At 41.6% G+C, this 22,817-nt stretch overlaps 1 protein-coding gene across 5 annotated transcripts in view; it reads left to right on the top strand.

Annotated features, from left to right (window-relative positions):
- ZFAT (zinc finger and AT-hook domain containing) overlaps nucleotides 1-22,817 on the top strand; it is a 191,863-nt gene that overhangs the window by 50,073 nt on the left and 118,973 nt on the right. For 4 of the 5 annotated variants that reach the window (XM_089518003.1, XM_089518001.1, XM_089518005.1 and 1 more), the window contains 2 exons: nucleotides 1,920-2,066; nucleotides 16,742-16,912. In XM_089518003.1, coding sequence (XP_089374129.1) covers nucleotides 2,048-2,066; nucleotides 16,742-16,912 — 190 coding nt within the window. In that variant the 5' untranslated portion in view covers nucleotides 1,920-2,047. Of the gene's footprint in view, nucleotides 1-190; nucleotides 314-1,919; nucleotides 2,067-16,741; nucleotides 16,913-22,817 lie in introns of all 5 variants that reach the window. The other variant, XM_089518002.1, reaches the window with a different exon arrangement.

The raw sequence follows: 22,817 nt of genomic DNA, 5'->3' as shown, positions 1-22,817 counted from the left end.
TGTGTCCACGGTTGGGCACCACAATTAAAAAAGGACATTGAGAAACGAGCGTGTCCAAAGGAGGGCGACTAAAATGGTGAAGGGTCTGGAAACCATGTCCTATGAGGAACATCTTAGGGAGCTGGGGATGTTTAGCTGGGAGAAAAGAAGATTAAGAGGTGATATGATAGCCCTGTTTAATTATTTGAAGGGGTGTCACATCGAGGAGGGAACAAGCTTGTTTTCTGCTGCTCCAGAGAACAGGACCAGGAACAATGGATCCAAGCTGCAGGAAAAGAGATTCCACCTCAACATTAGGAGGAACTTCCTGACGGTAAGGACTGTTCGACAGTGGAACACACTCTCTCGGAGTGTAGTGGAGTCTCCTTCCTTGGAGGTCTTCAAGCAGAGGCTGGATGTCCATCTGTCGGGGATGCTTTGATATGGATTTCCTGCATGGCAGGGAGTTGGACTGGATGGCCCTTGTGGTCTCTTCCAACTCTATGAATCTATGAGAGAATGCTGGATTTCTCAAGAAGTCTTCATGTTTTGCATCAGGGAAACAGTAATAAGACTAAGTTTCTCCATTCCTTCCTAAACCCATTCATTCCCTGGGCTTCCTGTTCAGTAAGATTAGGTGAGAGCAAAGGCTAAGTATTATATTTATATTATGTTTATATTTATATAGACATGTCTTAGGACTAAATTGAGGCTGTCATACTTTGGCCACATAACGAAAAGGTACAACTCATTAGAAAAGACAGTGATACTGGGGAAGCATAGTGTCTAAATCAAGGGAAGTAATGGTGCCACTGTATTCTGCTTTGGTCAGACCCCACCTGGAATAATCCTGTGTCCAGTTCTGGGCACCACAATTCAAAAAGGATGAAGAATTGGAGCATGTCCAAAGGATGGAACAAGCTTGTTTTCTGCTTCTCCAGAGACTAGAATACGGAGCAATGGAAGCAAGTTACAGGAAAAGAGATTCCACCTCAACATTAGGAGGAACTTCCTGACAGTAAGGGCTGTTCGACAGTGGAACAAACTCCCTCGGAGTGTAGTGGAATCTCCTTACTTAGAGGTCTTACACAGAGGCTAGATGGCCATCTGTCAGAGATGCTTTAATTTAGATTTCCTGCATGGCAGAGGGTTGGACTGGATGGCGCTTAGGGTCTCTTCCAACTCTTTGTTTCTATGAAAACTTCTTACACTGATAATATTTCTGTATAGTTCCTCCTAATGTTTATGTAGAATGCCTTTTCTTGTAACTTACATCCATTGCTTTGGGTCCTATTCTCTGGAGCAGCAGAAAACAAGCTTGCTCCATTTTCAGTGTGACACTCCTTCAGGGCCATCGTATCGCCTCTTAACCGTCTCTTCTCCAGGCTAAGCCTGCAAGACCTCAGCAGGGCTGTTGATGACAAGAAAGGATGAGGAGACGTCCTACCAGGAGGACAAGGCACCGTGAAAGTAGGACATTTAAGAGACGTGTCCTAGAAAAGGAGGATGCCTGACCACCTTGGTGGCAGGAGGACTTGGAGGACCCTCCTCCATAAGTCAAAGTAGACTTTAGACAGCCTTGAGCAACAGAAAAGCTAACTGAGGCACTGCGCATGCACAACAGAGAGAGAAGCAACTTGGGCTTGAAGCAGCAGCTGCCTCCTCCACTCCCACCAACGGTTGCCTCAAGGGAGCGTCATGTGACCGAATCTGCCTAATGCGTGCCCGCAACACCCTTTCCCACCTTCTGCCTTGTCGTGTGCTCTTGTGATGTCACACGGCCATCAGGCCGGACCTAGCAGATTCAACATAACCCTTACCCGCTGGCCTAGCCGTCGGCTTTTAATTATAACAACTCCCTGTTATTAATATTTATACATGTATACATGCTTGGCCTTTTAAAAATTATTTAAAAATAAAAGCTTTTTCTCTCCCTCAAGGGAAAGAGAGGAAGTCAGGGAAGGCGGTGTGTCCTGAGGGGCAGCACGAAAGTGCGGTGGCATACTTTTCCCTCCTCCCTTCGAAGACTTCCCCTCGCCAGCCCTGGTTTCCCAGCCTCAGATTCGGCATGGAGGCACCATCACCAGGTAAGTGCGAGGGGCCTTAATGTATTGAATGTGGCAAGAGAGGAAAAGTGAGGCGGAGGGATTTCACTGAGGCAGTTGAGGGGCGGTGTATGGGGTTGCGGGGCTGATAGAAACACACCACACTTTGCTTCCCTCCGCCAAATTTGTGAGGCGTCTGCTGTTCCTGGCTTACAACGTTGCCCCGCATATGGCGCCTGTGGAAAGGGAACCGAAAGTAGTGGCTGCCTGTAGTGGATTCAGTGCCTCTAATGGGCACGGGGTTTTTTGTTACCTCTTGGTTCGTTAGAACGCAAATCTGTGATGTGATCTCTCTGCACAGTGAAGTAGTCCAGTCCTGCGGCTGCGGAGTTCTTGGCGCCGGTTTGGGGATATGAAAGGGGCTATGGGTTGAGCGGATTGACAGCCAGCGTGGCACAACGGTTAGAGTCGCGTTCGATTCCCAGCTTGGGCAGTTGGAGAAAAATAAACAAACAAATAAAATAAAAACAACTAAAAAATAAATTAGCACCGATTGGGGTAAAGTCACACTGTCTCAGCCTCAGAGGATGGCAGTGAAGATGCCAAGGAAACCGAATGGAGAAGGTTCTCTTTGGGGCCGCCACAAGTCAGAAATGGTTTGAAGACAAACTGAGACCCAGTGCTTTAATGCCTCCTAGGTCCGAAACGCACTGTGGAAATAACCCAGTTTGATACTGCTTGGAACTAGGGAATCCTGGGAACCGTGGTACATACGCTGGCAACTTGGACAACGCTGGCTCTTCGGCTTAGCAATGGAGCTGAACGCCAGCCCTTCCAGTCTGTTACGACTAGACGTTCCTGCCTACCTTTACCTTTTTAAGACAACAAGTACTGATTTCCACCTCCCTCCTCAGTTCTTCCCTGCAAAAATATGCTATCCTCACCATGGCCTTCAGAATTTCTGGAAATGTTTCATTTCTGTTTGTATTATAGAATCATAGAATCATAATAATAATAATATAATGATATTTATTACTTATAACCCTCTCTTCAGCCAAAAGGCTATCAGAGCAGCTTACAAATTAGTTGGAAGAGACCGCAAGCGCCATCCAGTCCAACCCCCTGCCATGCAGGAATTCTAAATCAAAGCATCCCCATTGACAGATGGCCATCCAGCCTCTGCTTAAAGCTCCAGTTCCCTCTATGGATGTCCATCCTCTAGCACCCAAGATTAACAGGAGTCCTGGGATCTGTTTTTTTAATTACTAGGACTCAGATGTGAAATGATTACCTTGAAACATGTCCTTTCCATAAGCCCAGCCTCCTTCTGAGCTTGGAGCATGAAGGCAAAATAGTTCAAAAAAGAAAGCTATGCTCTTTCTGGGCATGCTTGAGCACTGGCACAACATGCCTTGCCACTGCCACTCTTGCATCACTGCCATTTGCCACATGTTCTCTCAGTTATGCCATCCCCAGTACCTTCATCCTTGATGCCTAGGCTCTTGCTATCCACATCATTTCCTGAATGGACCTTCTTCTGTGCTCATTCTTGACCATGCTGTTGTGTGCGTTCAGGTCGTTTCCAACTTGTGATCCTAAGGCGACCCTATCGTGGAGTTTTTTTGAAGCTGAGATTGTGTGACTTGTCCTGGGTCATCCAGGTTGTTTCCATGGCTTACACCTATAAAGGTGAAGGTACTCCCTTGACATAAATTATTAGAAATTGTAACCAACTGTAGGAAGCGGCGCTCATCTCCATTTCTAAGCTGAAGAGGCAGCATTGTCTTAGGACTGCGCCAAATGCTGTTACCTCCCCACTATCTACCCCGTTTCCTCGAAAATAAGACATGCCCATAAAATAAGCCGTAGCAGGATTGCTAAGCATTTGCACAATATAAACCATACCCCCAAAATAAGACATAGTGATCGGCATGGCTATGCAGTGTCCTGGTGCGGAGCGGTAAAGAAGATGGGCAGCCCTTCTCGTCTGCCCCATCGTAAAAATAAGCCATACCCCTGAAAATAAGCCATAGTGTGTCTTCTTGAGGAAAAATAAATATAAGACAGTGTCTTATTTTCAGGGAAACATGGTATCTACTTGCATTTGCATGGCTTTCGAACTGCTAGGTTGGCAGAAGCTGGAACTAATGACAGGAGCTCACCCCATCATGCAGCATTCGGGCCTCAAACTGTCAATCTTTCGATCGTCGATGGCCACTAAGCCATTCTATACTAAGTGACAAATTCCTCTAAAATCTCAGGAAGCTCATTTAAAAATGCCTTTCTTGACTGGCCTTCCTTTTGTTACATGTATCCCTCACAAAAGAAAACATTACACATGCACACCCCAAATCCTATGTAGAAGATACTTTTCTTTCCCCCCCTCCGTTTTTTAAATAATTTTTATTCAGTCATATAACAGTAATTAATACATAAGTACTGTATCCTTTTAACATAAAAATACTTTCAGTTTCTTGAATCAATAACTCTTCTAATATTTTCTCATATAAGTATATCTTAATTTTTCAACCTGTTTCATTTCTACAATTAACTTTCCAAGATTACAAGGTTACCAAGAAACAAGAGAGCAGCTTTACTCCCCTCTTGTTTGTCATTAAATTCTTTGTATCTAGTTAATTATTTACTCCATTATTTTCTTAGAATAGCTTGCATAGTAGAATAGCTAAGTGCGCTCTACCTCTAATTCTTAAGCGCCACCCAATAACCAGAATGTGTAAAGATTACAATAGTTATATGAACAAAATACTCTGAATAATTGTAATGTTATAAGATGCTTTTTAACTCTATGGAAAGTATCTGTGGAATCACCGTTCCCACCAAGTCAAAAAGTCTGTATATTTTGTACTGCATCTTCCTGAAGTTGTAGTGGGACTTTTGGACTAGCTCCCAGTGGCCATGCTTCTGGGGGATTTTAGGAGTTGTGGTCTGAAAGCCAGTGTTTTCAGTCTGCCTCTCTTCTTTAGCTTTGCAGTGCAGTCATTGTGTGTGGCCACTAGAGGATAGTGTTAGCATGCAGAATGTGAGATGTGACCACAGCACTGTTAAACTTAACTGGGTACTTGGTTTAATAATTAGAATTGCCAACCAGGTAGATTCTTTTTGTTGTTTGAATGGATGAAAGGCAGATAATCCATTAATTATACTTCTGTTTACAGTCTTTGCAAAGCTCAGGAGAAGTGCTCTTCTGTGATTTTGATGTAATCTCAAAATAGCAGTCCCTTAGTTCAACAATTGCTCCAGCAGTGAAGTATTTCACTGTCACCGTTGTCAAGATGGAAGGAAATTAACCACTTAAAGATTGATTTTTCTTTTGTGCCTGATACCTAGCAAGTTAAAGACAGCTGTTTTAATTGACAGGAACAAGGGCACCTTTGATAAATAACGTCTGCAATTCTTGGGAGGATAGACTACCTCCAAGATCTTTCCTAATTCCCTCTTAGAATACATACCAAAATCCCAATTGTGTGCGTGTGCGTATATGCCTTCAAGTCATTTTCAACTTATGGCAGCCCTAAGGAGAACCTATCATGTAGATTCAGAAAATAAGCAAGTTGACTCTTTCAACAATCCTAATTAAATGTTAGCCATTGTAGATTATATCATTTCTCCAACTTCTCATTTAATCAACTAGAGTGTCTGTCACATTATGCTGCAGTGGTATGCACATTTACTTGAATTTAAGTTTCATTGAACTCATAGACTGTACGGCTAATCTACTGATTACAGTTGCTCCTCCATTTTTGCAGACTTGAAGTCCACGTCCCTTGCCCATTCGCGGGCAGCAAATGGGGGGATAAAATGGGGCGCGCACCCATGGCTGAGTTCCATCATTCAAACCAATAGGACAAATTTTTGCGGGGAGGTCCGGAACGTATCCCCTGTGTATATTCCTTTTGACTAACAGTTCCTGTCAATACTTGGCGGCATATCTAGTAGAGGAGAAGCATTCCCCCCTCCCCAAATTCTGTTGAATATTCATAGGTAATATGCCAGTTATGGCATAATCCTGCCCATCTATCTTGGCATCAGAATAAATTTAATTCCAAGATGAAGCTCAATGGAGAAAGGACGGATTACCATGTTGGGATGGAGGGGCTGAATCCCTGATGTCATCACTTCTGGCAGAAGCACTGAGTTAAACTCTTTTACTCAGTACTTTGGCCAGGGATCCAGCTCCATTCCTCTTCTCCCTTCTGCTGGTGTGGAAAAAGGGAGGAGAAATGTGCTTACCTGTTGCCTGCCAAGACTGATAGAGAGTGGTCAGCATCTCATACTATTTTCCCTTTTGACTGGCAATGCAAACAATGATTCTTCTTTCTGTCCTCTCTGGTCTGTGGGTTGATTTTTGGAGGGGCAGGATCCTCCACAGGTTATAGTCCAGCCCAGTGCAGTCCAGAGGTCTCCCCACCTTGACAGTCTATGTTCTTTATGCTTATTTACAGCTATTGTGCATACAAAGAATGTTGACAAGCTGGAGTATGTCCAGAAGAGAGCAATCAAAATGGTGAAGGGTCTGGAAGCCATGCCCTATAGGGAGCGACTAAGGGAGCTAGGTATATCCTGGAGAAGAGAAGGTTAAGAGGTGATATGATAGCCCTGTTTAAATACTTGAAGGGATGTCATATTGAGGAGGGAGCTAGCTTGTTTTCTGCTGCTCCAGAGACTAGGACACAGAGCAGTGTATTCAAACTACAGGAAAAGAGATTCCATCTCAGCATTAGGGAAAAAGTTGTGATGGTAAGAGCTGTTCGACAGTAGAACATATTCCCATGGAGTTTGGTAGAGTCCCCTTCTTTGGATGTTTTAGCAGCATATGCCCATGTGGAAGGTCAGGTAAGCCTTGGATAAGTTTGCAAAAACGTTCTGAACTTTCTAGAGACAACTTGAAAGCTTTTTCCAAGATGCATCCAGGGATGACTTTTATCACCTTTCACCAGCCTCCAATTTCCATATGATTTTCAGTTTGAAGGCCAAACTTAAAAAAATATGGATTTTTGAAAACATGCTGGATGTAGAGGCAGGGTTATCTTCTCTCTCCTTTTCTCTGTTTTGTTGTCCATGAATGCTCATTAAAGGCTTCTAGAGGCATCTGTTGTATACCTTGCCTGTTTCACATACACAGCTAAAGTATGATCACCTAGACTGAGTATAACCCCATTCTTTCCCAGCTCACACTTTATTGCATTATTTGCTTCAGACATGCTGCTGCAACCTAACACTAAAAACATATGCTTCTCCATCCTCATTCACCATCCTCCTAATGGTAATCCAACTAGGAAAAAAACAAAACTTCTAGCTAGACAGAGAATGAGAAAGAAAAGGAATGTAGACAGGCATAAAGTCTTTGTGAAAAGGAGGTGTTGTCTCAGAGGCTTTCTTAACTGAGGTATGAGTGTATTTGAAATTAGGCTCATTATTTAAAGTAAAGCGATGAAACAGTAGCCCCGTTTTGTATGAGACACCACATATATAGGGTCCCAAAGTTGGGTCCCACATCACGGTGATACAAGCCGCAAATCTTGCATTTCAGATTGGACACTAGCTGTGCTCCCACCAGATGGCTACTTTTCCTCTTCTTTTGCTGTCTAGGCTGACATTGAGTGGCAGAATAAAGTTCTCATCTTATGATGAGTGGTGTACCACCATAAGATTTTTTTATTGGTTAAGGGTTCCTGTGAAATTTGAAATCTCAAGGAATCTTGAGATCTCATGAGAACCTCATGAGAGGAGGACCTTCTCTCATGAGACTTGAGACAGCTTTGTAGAAGACTGTCTCTCATATCCCATATTGTTCTGTAGAAACCTAGCAGTCCACAGTCAGTACTTTTCATTGCCATATTTATGAACAAGAACGTGATCTATACATTATTAATGGCCAACAGACAACCTTTTCTCCCCACATTACGTTACCTTTTTATGCAGCATGCCTCGCTGCTGTTGTTTCATGATGGATGTCTGCAACTGACAGATTTGACGGATGTTACTGAGACTTCCAACTGTTCTCTGTTCTATTTGTATCTAGTTCTGAACTTTGTATAGCCCTCCCACGTGATTTTACTCCAAAATCATGTCTGATTTTTAATTAGTGATTCCTTATTTACCTATATCTATAGATACATACATAGATAAACAAATTTGGTTTCTTTTCTCTGAATTGTTTGTGTATTGATTTTCTCTAAAACAGTTTCAAATTGACAGAACATTCAACAAAAAGAGCAATGAAATACAAAGTAATATTTCCCAATATGGAATTAGGAACAAATAAGCAAAGCTCTTCTGTAGTACAGTCTTCTCTGTCTTTACTCAGAAGTAAAGTCAGTAGTACTTAGTGTATATAGCACTGCACTTTTATGTATTGGTGAGGAGGAGAGGAAATGCCCTTGGATCCATGCAGAATAGTTAGGACCACACATATCCCCACAGCCACCACTTACGGTGATTTTTTTTTTAGCCCCACATGGTCAGTATCATTGTCCAAGTCTGAGTGGCATGCTGCATTTCATGCTTCCTTCTCACCCTTTTGACACCTGTACTGGTTTGTTTGTTTGTTTATTTCAGATCAGGAGGCGTGTTGATCTAGAGGGCCTGATTCAGTCAGGTCCTCTCAGTTGAAGTTCAGAGAATACACTGAAGTAAAACTATGAATCACTGAGAGTACAGATTATAGCGTCATTATTGACTTAAGCACACAGACTAGATAAGGTGTTCTCATGTTTAGGGTTGCCAGAGTGAAAACTACAGAGGGCTCCTCAACCTTTATTGGTTGTGCAGAAGTGTGAATTTCAGCGGGTGCCACTTGTTATCTGGTTGCATGAGAACCAGGACCTGCTGAAATTCCCTTTTTGTACACAACCATTAAAGGTATTAAGAACCCTCAAGTTTTTAATGTGGCAACCCTACAGTCCCATCCCTTTGGCTGAATTCTGACACAGCTTTGAGTGCGGATGGTCCCTGACTCTGCACCACTGGATGTTACCTTACTGTTTTAGATCCAGAAGTGCCTTTAAGTTCTTGAGCAAACTGCTGGTATTCCCCTTCCCAAAAGTCAGGCAAAGGAAATCCCTCCTACGTGGTTATGTACCTTAACAGTAAGCTTTTTGGAAATTACAAGATGAGGCTCAGGAATGGAGTAGTTACCCTTTCTCTTTTCCTGCTGAGACTGTTGAGCCCCTCAGTCTTTGAGGAAGGCAAAGGCAAAGCCCTCTGAACAGATCATGCCAAGAAAACCCCATGACAGGTTCACTTTAGGGTTGCCACAAGTCAGAAATGACCCGAAGGTACACAATAACAAATAATAGATGGCAAGCATTATATAAGGAAAAAATAGGATAAATATTAAGCTTAAACACTGCATATTTGCACTAGCCACTGCAGTCTAACAAGCATTTTATATTTCCAGTTACAGGAGAAATAAGTACCTACTACTCCAATGAACAATTCAGGATTTGTAGATGCTTCCAGCAAAAAGCTCTTAAAAGTCCGAAAACTATTGAAAGGATTCTTTAGACAAAAGTTTGAAGGGGAAATTTAAAATAAATATTATTTATATCCTGGAAACATTATTTCTAGGAAACAATGTTGTAGCAGAGAAGAAGCAAAATAAGAATAACGAAAGCTGTTTGCCAAGTAGGGCAGTGTGTCCCTTTATCTTGAGAGAAAAGACCTCAAGCCTGCAGCTAAAGCAGCTTAAAACATCAGAAACCAAGAAGAGAGAAAACTCATACCCAGCAATGCTGATCCTTGGTTTCAGGCAAATATATACAAAACTTTATCCCCCCCCCCCCCCCAGTGATGTTCCAAAACCTTTGCATATCCTCACTGAGTGTTATGCCTGTTAAAATTTTATATTGACTAATTATTCTATCAAAACTTTAACAACTCTTCTGATATCTCCCTTTTAATTGTAGAGTGTCTTGTTGATTTCCACTAGCCAAACTTTAAAATGTAGCTCATTTTTCTGGATATCCAGCCAAGCTATCATAAATCTGTCATCCAGCTTTTAATTAAAGCGGAGACTATGGATTTTAAAAGCAGGATGAAACAAAGTGTAACAGCTTGTCAGAGATGGCATATAATAAAATGAATACTCATTGATCTGCATTTAAAGATGAAAAGTAATATTTATTTGAAATAGAGGCATACCTCACTTAACAAAGCCTCTGGAAAAACATCTCCTTTTAAGAAAGTATTTTTGCACCTGCCCAGTCCCCACTTTGCCCTCCTCATTTTCTGTTTAGCTGCATGTTTTTAGCACTATTGACACTGGGAGGATGGTGAAGGTTGGCTGGAGTAGCACAGACTTTGAGTATCAGGTTACTGCAGTGTATCTGCAGTAAACCATGCAATAAAGTTTAATAAAAATGGGATTCTACTGTAGCTAGTCCCTACTATAGTTGTCTGCGCCAGCCTACAACAGACAAGGTAAACAGCAGCTGCTTCCGAAATCCCTTACTAAATGGGAAAACTAAATGAGAGAAATGGGGAAAGTGGATAGGTCTGCCTCGCCACCTCTCACCATGTCAAAAAGTCAGATATCTGTTTAAGAATGGCTTTGTTGCTGTTGTTGTTACCAGAATGAAAATCATTAGAAAAATTGAGACTGGTAAACATATATATATATATTTTCTTGGATACATTTTGGAAAGCAGCAAATCTTATATGCTTTTGGAAGCTAAGCAAGGCAAGCCCTGGTTAGTACTTAGATGGGAGACTGGAATTCCAGGTGCTGTAGGCTATGTTTCAGAGGAAGGAACTGACAAAACCACCTCTGACTACTCCTTGCCTAACAAAACCCTGTTAAATTCATGGGGTCACCATAAGTCCACAAGTTGAAGGCACACAGACACACACATTTTGGAAGAAATTTTCAAGTGGTCTCTAAAAAGTTCAGCATGTTTCTGTTTACTTATGCAAGGCTTGCCTTACCTGGTTGTTTTATTTCACACATGCATATTATTAATTTTGAATAAATCCTTTGCTGAAACATGTTGATCTGCTCCTTTCTTGTGAGGCATAGGAGACTGCCGTGCTTTGGCCACAACATGAGAAGGCATAACTCACTAGAAAAGACAATAATTCTTGGTAAGGCAGAAGGCAGCAGGAAAAGAGGAAGAGCACATTCCAGATAGAGTCAATCAACACCAAAGGGCTGTTGGTGACAGAGCAACTTGAAGGTTTCTTACTTATGGGGTCACCATAAGTCCAAATTCACTTGATGGCAATTAACAACAACCTATCCCCATTCTTTCTATGTTATTTTTCTCTAGTATCATATTTTCTGTTAAAGGAGTAATGTTCAGGAAAACACATTTACTATATTAACTGAATGAGCCAGCATGGTGTAGTGGTTTGAGTGTTGGACTAGGACTCTGGAGAAAGGGACTGGAATCCCACTTCTGCTATGGAAACCCACTGGGTGACCTTGAGCCTCAGAGGAAGGCAATGGCAAACCTCTGAACAAATCTGGCAAGAAAATCCCGTGTTAGGGTCGCCATAAGTCAGAAATGACTTAAAGGCCTATAAGGAGGAAAGACCTGTCAACATTTTTTCTGACTGTTTGGTGGATCTGTAAATGTATTCTGTAAAAATAGCCACAAAGCAATAAAGTATGAACTTATAATTAAGACAAAATATTCATTTATTGGCAGCTGTTTGTTCTGTATTATTTTGTAGTTAAAGGGAGTTAACAAATCCTCCTCAAGTATTTAATTGGGGAAATGTTCCAATGCAGAATAATGCAGTATTTGCCTCAAAACTTTCTTCATTAGTCCAGCTATAAGGAGTGACCCCTTTCTTTATGGATTTCTCCCAGCCTTGTTTTCCATGTTTCATCTTCAAAGCAACAACCTCTAATTATCTTTAGCACAACTGTAAAGATCTGTCATAGCACTTATTGAACCAAAATTTTAATGAAACAAAATCTAATTTCAATGAAAGTGGTCAGCCTTTAGACTTCAGTCAGTTTTTCCTTTATTACATCATTCCAAAACATATAGATGTAGCTGCACCCATGTCCTTTAGGTAGGCTTATCCTAGGCCATGGAAAACAAAATGCTGGACTAAAGAAAATTATACAGCCTGTACAGACAAGCCAAAATAAAGCTGCTTCGGGTCCCTTTGGAGGCATGCTGTTTAAACGATGCATGTGTCCTAAGAGTCTGGAAGCCATGCCAAAAAAAATGCTCCAGTTCTTAAGTTCTTAGAACTGGAGCATGACTTTGGTGCGGCTTCCAGACTCTTAGGACACATGCATCATTTAAACAGCATGCCTCCAAGGTGACCTGAAGCAGCTTTATTTTGGCCTGTCTGTATGGGGCCATAGTCTCATTGAACTTCGCTCTTCATACCTTTCTCTTCAAAAGTAAGTCCAAAAATGGCATTTCACCAAACACATGTGTGTCTGTATTATTGTCATGATTATGTTATAAATTGTACAACACTTAGAGAAGCCACTTGTGAGGCAATTGATTTAAATAAGGAGAAAGAAATATCTCAGAAATGACAAATGAGCAATAATACAGATGGGGAAAAAGACATCAGTTAGGACTGAATGCATTGGTTATTCCCACGTGTGCAAACAGGATAAAATCAATTTGTAATGAAGGCTTTAAGAAAAAGCCATGTTTATTGGTACTGAAACAATACAAGTGTTGGCACCAATCTGGCCTTCAAGGGGTGGGTTTTCCCAACATGGAAATAGAGACACTGCGAGTCAATGGGAACTTACAGAATCATTGACTTGCCAACACTTCTGTACTTTCCATAGATTCTGTGGGTCTATTCTTGCTGGGAGTAACAATTGGATATAGCCCTTAGAAATTAAATGCCTCTGCAAGTAGTAACTGCTAAACTAGGCACTGAGCAAGCAGCATTAAGTAAAATGTTCCATCATCAAGGTGTCATCACAGAACCTTTGCCTGGCTGCTACCTGCTTAACCAATAAGATTGGGTGTGAAAGGAAAAAAATGTCAAGAAGATTTGCTGTGCAATCTATGGACACTTTTATTAAGACATTTTTATTGAAGCAGGCTTTAAATATATAATCATGTCAGAGAGACTTTTATATGAAGTGTGTGCTTTAGACAGGTTTTTAAACTTTTGTATGTTTTATGTCCTTTTATATTGTTTTTAGCTAGATGATTTCAATTGTTTTGAATTTTTATTGTAATTAAGAATAACAACAATTTTATCTGTGAGTCATCTTGGGTCCCTTCCTTGGAGAAAGGTGGTATAGAAATGAAATGAAATAAGCAGCTTCCTTTGGGCAGGCAGCTGTTGTCAGCCCCAGAGGAAGAAGATGGGAGGAGGAGTAGAAAAGCTGTCTCCTGCCTAGCTGCTATCAGCATTGAGAGAAGTGTGAAAATCAGTTTTGTTGTTATATTTCTCAGAATCTCGTCCCATTCAGGTTTTACATTGGGTTGTGAAACTCAGCCTGCTTACACCAAAATAAACAAACAAACAAATAAATAAATAATTTTTTTTAAAAAGTGTGGATATTTTGGTATTGGCTTTTCCTAAAGTTGTTGTTAACTGTTATCAAGTTGACTTGGATCTCTGACAACCCTATGAATGAGAGCCCTCCAAGTCACTCTATTCTCAACAGCCCTGCTCAGATCTTGCAGACTCAGGTCCTTGGCTTCCTTGATTGATTTTATCCATCTCAAATGCGGTCTTCCTCCTTTCCTACTATCTTCTACCTTATCAAACATCATCTTTTTCTTACATGTTTCCCCACCAACTACAGAGTCTTTGTACAAATTCTTTAAATATACATATTTTAGTAGTGCATAATTCCAAGGGAAAAAATGAGACTCACTTCCACTCCCCCTGGGAGAATGAAATTTAAGACCACACTTTCATTAACAGCCTTGTAGAGCATAGATTTGATAAACTGATTAAAAACCTCAGTCAAAGCAAATTTCTTTTCCATCCCTGGGCATTGATCGAAAAATCAGAACTGAGTTCTTGTTGTTCATTGCTGTTAGGTGACTTCAGCGTATGGCAACCCTATGAATGAGAGGCCTCCAAGACATCCTGGCACCAAGGTCCTGGAGACTCAGGGCTGTGGGCTCTTTGCTTTTGTTCTTGTTTGTGAAGAAGAGGGAACACATCTAGAAATCTAGCATTTGCTATCCCATTCTCATTGGGACAACCTCGCAATTTGAGTACCTAGGATTGGCCTCACATTCTGAGAACTTAGGCCAAGATCCCGTGGTGTATCCCACTGGATTATCCCCATCCCTTACAACCTTTTCCCCAAGCATCCCAAAAAAACTGTTTTAAAAGGATAGAAAACCTTCTGCGGTGGGTTTTCTTTACCACAAAGGGCTCTAGCAGGTGTGAGAGAGGAAGACTGCCCTGATTTGACTAGCATTCAGTACTGAAGTACTCTTTTCACTCTTGAATTAGCAACGTTATTGACCTGTTAGAATGCATTTATTTATTTGATTTGCATGCTACTTGTTTCCCCCAAGTGGGACTGAACATAGTTTAAATTAATTTGAAAGATGATAACTTTTAGCCCATTTGGAAATGACTGCAGCTGTGTGTAAACAGATTAACAGTGTATCGCTGTATGAAAGTAAGGCTCGAGACAAATGGGCCAAAAGTGGCATGCTGTCGCCAATACTAGAGTTCCGGAGCGCACGGTAACTGCACGCTCCGGAACCCTAGCACGGCATGGTGGCGGCCTAATGGCAGCCTCCCACCCACACGGAGGATGCCATCTTGACGTAAGTGACGCACAGCGTATAGATGTTGCTGCATGTTGCTTACGTCATGAGAGCACTAATGGTGCACTCGTGACGTGTGCACACCTTCCTAGGAAATTTTTAGGGTGGAGGGACTCCAGGCAGTTTGGCTGCTGTGGTGTCCTCCTGCAGGCAGACAGGCTGCTGCCAGCCCGCCCTTTTGAGGTGGTTTGTACTGGGCCTCAGTCACATTTATGTGACCTTCCTATGGACCTTATTCTCTAATAAGTGTGTTTAGACTTGCAATTCATGGAGAAGGTAAATATTAGGAGCGTTTTGATACAGTGACAGTAATTAATCAATTTTTTCTGTCAAATTAGAAAGTACTGGAATAGTAAATTAGGTTTTAGATTGGTAGGGCATAGGGAGAAGATTGCATGCAGCAAGCTGACTATTTTCCTCTTCTGTAATCTCCCTTGCTCTTGGTGTACCTGCACATTTAATGGATTAACAGTTTCTTTGATTTTATGCATATTTAATTCATTGGCTAATTAATTGCTCTGTTGACTTCCCTCTTAATTAATTACCCACTGCCTGCTCATCAGTTCAATTCATGCTTCATTTGGAATGTATTGCTTATTTGATTCTATGCCTTTAATTGGCTCTTTCAGTTATTGTCCTGTTGATCTGTACCCTAACTGGCAAATGATTTAACCATTACCTACTGTATATTTGTTTAGCTGATGCAGAGCTCTGCAATAGATTTGGTGGTGGTGGTAGCAGCAGCAGCAGCGGTAGTAGTAGTAGCAGTAGTAGTAGTAGAAGCAGCAGCAGCAGTACAGTTGGCTCTCCACATTTGTGGCTTTGACTTCTGCAGATTTGATTATTCATTGATTTGATTAATATGTTCTCTCTAGGAATCTCTAGATCCTCCAACATGATGCTGTTGTCAATTTCTGTCAAAAGTCACGTTGGAGGACCTAGAGATTCCTAGAGAGAACACTTCTCTAGGCATTTGTAGGTCCTCCGGCACAATTTCATGTCCAGCTTCTGGCAGATCTTGACCAAATGTGTTCTCTCAGGTAAAAATATAAAAAATAGGTTTTTTTATTTTCATTTTCCCCACTTTCACAGGGTTCCTGTGCCCTGAGCCCAGTGAATATGGAGGGTCCATTGTAATGGTTTTATACTAGTACTAATAGTAGTAATGGTTTCTTTTCAGTTTCCATTTATCCTTATATTTACATTACACTTATCCTTGAAAGAAATCCTCTGAGTTAATGGGTAAGACACTGAGGGTGAGAGAGGGGGTTAGAGGGAAAGTGCAGGTGAATACATCAAAGGCTCATCCTGGTATGTGCATTTTCCATTTCAAGACAAGAGATGCCTGAAGTTAGTACTTTGACTGCCCTGAAGTAATATTGCCCTACTTTGCTTTTTATTTCCAGGTCTTTCCCACTTTTGCTAAACTGTTCAAAATAGGGTGACTGGCAGACAATCTGTTGAAGGCTAACTGAAAGAAAGGAGCTGATAGCCTGAGCTTTCATAGACGTCAGCCTTCTTCCTCAGATGCATAATATGGAATAGTCATCAGCATTTTAACTCCTCTGGGAGTTGATGCTAACATACAGAACGTGGATAAACATGCTATCTGCTGTATGGCTGTATGGCTAAATCTGTATGCCACTTTGGTGTCCCTCTATTGTCATGTTCTGTGACCCATTGAACCAACCAGCAGTTCATGGATTGCACTGAACTGGTTGAGGAGCCTTTTTCCATTGCCGGTTGTAGAAGGGAAAGATCTGTAGCTGGAAGCCCTTCCATTTTAACTGTGAAAAATCTCTCACTGGGTTTGCTGTACATTTTTGAACAGCCATTATGTGTTGTTTAAGCCTCAGGTGCCAAAGGAACAACAAAAAGAAGCTCAACATGAATAAGAATGTTCAAATGAACTATTATAATCAAAAATTTTAATAACCATTTTTAAATTTCGTTTATATTTTCCAGGGAACATGTCTATCTTCATGTGTAAGCTCTGTAACTTATTTTCCCCGAACCAGTCGCAACTTCTGTCTCACGTCTCTGAGAAGCATTCAGAGGAAGGGATTAAGGCGGACGACATCATTATTCCACTCAGACCTCTCACAACACCCACAAATCTAAATAAAAATGGAGAAGGTACCGGCAGAAGTTGGCAAAAATGCAAATTATTATTACTGCTATTTTATGTGTTATGTTAAATTTATAAAATTGCTTCAGTCTTGCAACAAGCAGAGCCTCTACTTAATTCATGGCAGCAGTAAAGCATTTGCCTAATTCATAAAACTTTCCCACTACAATGATTAAATGTCTCTGCGTAAGGCATAGCAACCGTTGATGGCTTCACAGATCTGCCAGAGGATTTGTTTGTTTCATGAATTATAAGTATTTGCTTAATGTCTATAACTTCACACGTGGAGTTATCCCACTTTTTCTATTTAAAAAAGAGAGATAAAGCATGAATTCAGCAACTTCACATTAGGTATATGCAAGTGAAATCACCTTGACTTTCTCCCAGCAAAGGTTAACAAACCTGATTGCTTCTGTGGGTCTGTTTATATCAAGGATGGCAAACCTCTTCCAGCCTGAGTTGGAAAAGATGAAGAGGAATGTCGCTTCCAGGAATGGGTGGGCTCAAACGCAAAAAAGATGGAACCAAAATGCCACTCTAGTTTAGCTCAAAGGTTCAGCAACTAAGGCGGGATACAGTAAGATTCTGTATCCCACCCCTTTGAGGTGGCCTGCACCCGCCCCTTTCCCTGACGGAGTGGCAGCCCCGGAGGCCCTGATCCACCGCTTTTCCAGGCCTCGGGGAAGTGGCAAAACGCTGCTTCCCTGTGGCCTGGAAAGGGGTGTCCTTGGTGCTTCATGCCCCAAGGACACCCCAACAGCGGCGGGGAGAGAGAAAGGTGCCGCTCGGCTCCTTTCTCTTCAGTATCGCTGGCACAGCCATGTAAAGGCCATGCCAGCAATACGTGGCATGAAAGGAGCTCCATTTTGGAGCTCATTTCGGCGCTGCTGAAAGGGCGTCAGGACATAACGGCCGCGCCATGCCGTTTGGACGCGACGTGGCCGTTATATCAAAATGGCGGCGCCACCTGTCACGTGCTAGGGGTGAGGCTGGTATTGATGCTGCGTCCTCGGCCAACCCCTAGCACATGATGGGGGCGCTGCATACGCCGGTATGTACAGCGCCTAAGTCATCTTTCAACCTTGTAAAGGCAATCCTTTTATTTCAACCTTTCAAAATGGGGTTAAAAGTTAGGAAACTACCAGATAATGGTGTAATGAGGAAGAGGACCATCTGAGATATACACTGTGGCCGGATTTGACCCTACGGCCTGAGCCTCCATATTTTTGGCTTATTTGAAATGTAGAGTGTATCAAATAGGCGTACTCTGTGGACATTACTGTGGTTTAGTTGGTTGGGAAGTGTTTTTATGCCTGCAATCTGTGGCCTGCAAGGATGCTGTTCTAATGTTTGTGTATGTGTGTGATATGCAAAGGAGATGGTGCATGTGTTGAGATGAAAAGTAAAGATTCACTGTAAGGAATTGTGCTAATGAATCATTCTGTATTGACAAATTATTATCCACTAATTGCAAGATGTTAATCAATGGAAAACTATGGTCCTGTAGGCATGAACTCAGTCACCATGCAGCTGGTTGGTAAGGAGGATAAAGGGGGAAGGGGGGAAGTTGTGGGCTTTAGAAGGTGCACATGAATCTATGTTTTGGACTGACTGATAGCGCTAAGAGCAATGAACATCATTTCATTCTTGATATGTGTTCTCATTTTCTACATGTTAGTTCAGTCTATGAAATTACATGTTTCCTTTGTCCTCACCTTCTTTTTAAGATTGATTGTTCCCAGATAACTGTATGCATTTGACTGAAAGCTGTGTCTGAGCTGCTGGAATGCACTCTCTACTTTACCCCATGTTTCTGAGGAAGTAGGCTCAAGTCTATGAAAACTTATGCTACTTTTGTCTTTCAGTTAGTCTCAAAGGTGCTACAATATCTCTTTGCATACAGATTTTTCAGGCTAACATGGCTATGTATTTGAATTCCTCTGTGTGTATTATACACTTCAAAACATTGTGCTCCCCCCCCCCCCCCGTTGGTTCCATACACAGTCTTGGAATATCTGCCACACTTTATGTTATGCCTTTCTTCCATGATGAAATTGAGGACATGCATATGTATGGTTGCCAGGTAGTCTCCTATACAAGCATTAACTGGATCTGTACCTGTTTAGCAGAGACCCAGGATGGTGTAGCGGTTTGAACATTGGACTAGGACTCTGCAGACCAGGGTTTGAATCACAGTTTTCCCATGTAAACCTACTGGATAACCTCGGGCAAGTAACACTCTCTCAGCATCAGAGAATTGCAATGGCAAAACCCTCTGAAGAAAGAGGCAGGAAGGTGGTCTCTTCCAGGTGGTCTCTGTTTCAGCTAATGTACCTTACAACATCATTAATGGTCCCCATTAACCCTTTCTGGAAATGTGAAATCTGTGCTAGGAACAACAAAGCCAGTGATATTGAACATTTTGGAATTATGTTCACTATGCTCTAACAGATGCATCTGTGTACCATATGATGTAGTTATTGGCTCCAGCCAGGGGATTTTGGGGTCTGTCACCAAGGAAATGAATCAGAAGTTGCTCCCAAGACTATCATTTTCAGAGATGCCACATACTTTTTGAGTAATTTAGATGTAATTGAAGTATTTTGGCACAGGCATAAAGTGTTTTAATACAGACTTCAGTTCCAACATTTCTTCTTATAGAAATCATCCAGTCCCCCTGCATTGCATCTGCTCTGTGGAGACCATTGAAGAAAACCTTGTTGTAGCAAGAATGCTGCATTGTAGTCAGATAGTCTAGAGCAGCTCACAATGTGACAGTCTACCATAATGTGAGCAACATCCACATCTCTCTTAGGAGCAACCTCTGGCATAAAGGAAACTTTCTTTGTGATTGTGCCAGTCATTTCCAAATGCTCAGCATAGAAGTTGGTGGTTGCTGCTCATTGATTTTAAATATAAGTATAGCTAAGTCCTTCTAAAACATTTTGGCACTCTGAAAGAGCCATCAATTGAACTTTCTTTGGAAAGCAGCCACAACATCGAAAATAAAGCTCAGTGGTCATTTGGCAAGCTGCTCAGCTGAATGTTATCTTGGTATTTGACGGAACCAAAAACTCTGCGAGTCATTTTAGAAAATAGCTCTCAATTTGTGCAAAGACAGAACAAGGATTATTCATAATTCATAGTGGAAAATTAACAGTAGCGAAAACCATACTAGAAAGGTTGACTGACTTAGCTGGTTACAATTATTCTGCCTTAGCTGGATGAAAAATGCAACTCATCTTTAAGAAAAATAGCGGTCCCTATCATTAACAAAATTGAAATCTAGGTGTCTTCAAAGCCTTCCTAAGTTCAATTTGCAGTATAGACACAAAAACACAAATGCATACCTACAGGTTCCCAGCTAGGCCACCTGTGGCCTTTTAAAAGAGAGAAAATAACCAAGTTTTGTTAAGTCTGTCCAGCCTAGTGACTTGCAGGCAATTCTTCCCTGGCATAAGCACAGTCTGTTTTGTTGTACACCATATGCCATGTTTTTTAAGGCCAAGGGGGTCAAACTGTTTAGCACATATCTTAAGGTTAGATATCCATGTTGCTAAACACCAAATGACTGTCTTGCGTAGCACTTCACAATTGTTTCATGGAAGGCAGCTGAATTTTACTTCAGTAGACTGAAATACAGAGTGTGTTAACTTGACAAAATGTTACTAATTTGACCAGCTATGTAAATATTGATGATTGTGCAGTACACAGTGATGTTTCTGATACAATTACTCTTTTTCATATTGGCTTTTTAGTGGTAGGGAGGATATCTCAGGTCTTCTCCTTACAACAGATTGCCACACATTCACTTGGATGTTGATATTGCCTGTTGGCTCTTTTGAGCCAGCATGGTGTAGTGGTTTGAATGTTGGACTATGACTCTAGAAAACAGGGTTCGATCCCAGCTCAACCATGAAACTCACTGGGTGACCGTGGGCAAGTGATGTGTTGTTTGCCTTAGGCAAACCTCTTTTGAATAAATCTCACCAAGAAAGCCTCATTATAGGTTGAACTTAAAGTCTCCATAAGTCAGAAATGACTTAAAGGTGCATGCGCGCACACACACCTACACAGAGCTCTTTTATAACTATCAGATGAGCGTGTGAAGTTCACGAATGGGATGAGTGCCCATGATGCATCTGAATCAACACATATTAAATTCATCTGCCAGTGCAAATGTACTTTATTTAAAAAATAATATACATCTGTTCATTTGAATTTTGAGCAGTGTAATCAAGAAGTGAAGTTCCTCATTACTGGGTGATATCCAGTCAGCTCCATTCCCCATGAACTTCTGACTTTAGCTGTAAGACATCAGAGTGCATTGTGTGGTCCAAAGATAACCGTGACTTTGTCTTTGCATTCTTAATACATTCAGAGAAATGGATAATGTAGTTTGTCTTCCACTGACCGCCTTATCTTGCATTACCCCAGGCAGATGAGTTCTGCATCAGTCTTGCCAGGTGATGGCTGGAAAAGCCATCATGTGATAGGGTCAGAATTTGCTATTTGAAATTATCTATGGCAGGTGATCTAACTTGTACCTCTATTTGCTATTTATATTTGAAAGAAAAGATTATGTACTGTTTTGTCATGGAATGTTAATGCAATCCTTTAATTTATGTGTGTGTGTCTATGTCTGTCTCTGCCTGTCCATCTGTATGTAGAATCATAGAGTTGGAAGAGACCGCAAGGGCCATCCAGTCAATGCATCCCTGACAGATGGCCATCTAGCCTCTGCTTAAAGACCTCCAAGGAGGGAGACTCCACTACACTCCGAGGGAGTGTGTTCCACTGTCGGACAGCCCTTACTGTCAGGAAGTTCTTTCTAATATTGAGGTGGAATCTCTTTTCCTGTAGCTTGCATCCATTGCTCCGAGTCCTAATCTGTGGAGCATCAGAAAACAAGTCAGCTCCCTCCTCAATATAACATTCCTTCAAGTCTATCGTATCACCTCTTAACCTTCTCTTCTACAGGCTAAACATCCCCAGCTCCCTAAATCGTTCCTCATAGGACATAAATAGAGTGGCACTATTACTTCCCTTGATCTAGACGCTAAACTTCTATTGATGCAGCCTAAAATCGCATTGGCCTTGTTAGCTGCTGCATCTCACTGTAGACCAAGTAGACCACATCTCAACTTGTGGTCTACTTGGACTCCCAGATCCCTTTCACACGTAGTTTCATTCAGCCAGGTGTCCCCCATCCTATATGTGTGCATTTCATTTTTCCGCCCTAAGTGCAGTACCTTATATTTCTCCCTGTTGAAGTTCATTTTGTTATCTGTGGCTCAGGTCGTTTTGAATTTTGATCCTGTCTTCTGGGGTATTGGCTACTCCTCCTAATTTGGTGTCATCTGCAAATTTGATAAGTATGCCCCCAATTCTGTCATTCAAGTCATTGATAAAGATGTTGAATAGCACTGGGCCCAGGACAGAGCCCTGTGGGACCCCACTGGTCACTTCCCTCCAGGATGAAAAGGATCCATTGTTGAGCACCCTTTGGGTTCGTCCAGTCAACCAATTACAAATCCATGTAACAGTTATCTTGTCTAACCTACATTTTATTAGCTTGTTTGCAAGAATGTCATGGGGAACTTTGTCAAAGGCCTTACTGAAATCAAGATATACTATATCCACAGCATTCCCTTCATCTACCAAGCTCGTAATTTTATCAAAGAAAGAGATAGGATTTGTCTGGCGTGACTTCTTTCTCTGAAACCCGTGTTGACTTTTTGTGATTAGGGCATTGCCTTCTAGATGTTCACAGACTCTCTGCTTAATGATCTGCTCTAGAATCTTTCCTGGTATTGATGTCAGACTAACTGGATGATCATTGTTGGGATCCTCTTTTTTCCCTTTTTTGAAGATAGGAACGTTTGCCCTCCTCCAGTCTGCTGGGACTTCTCC

This window comes from Sceloporus occidentalis, unplaced genomic scaffold (assembly GCF_023333645.1).
Source record: "Sceloporus occidentalis isolate IW3139 unplaced genomic scaffold, rSceOcc1.0.p SCAF_3, whole genome shotgun sequence".
Taxonomy (NCBI): domain Eukaryota; kingdom Metazoa; phylum Chordata; class Lepidosauria; order Squamata; family Phrynosomatidae; genus Sceloporus; species Sceloporus occidentalis.
This window is presented reverse-complemented; position numbering and strand designations above follow the sequence as displayed.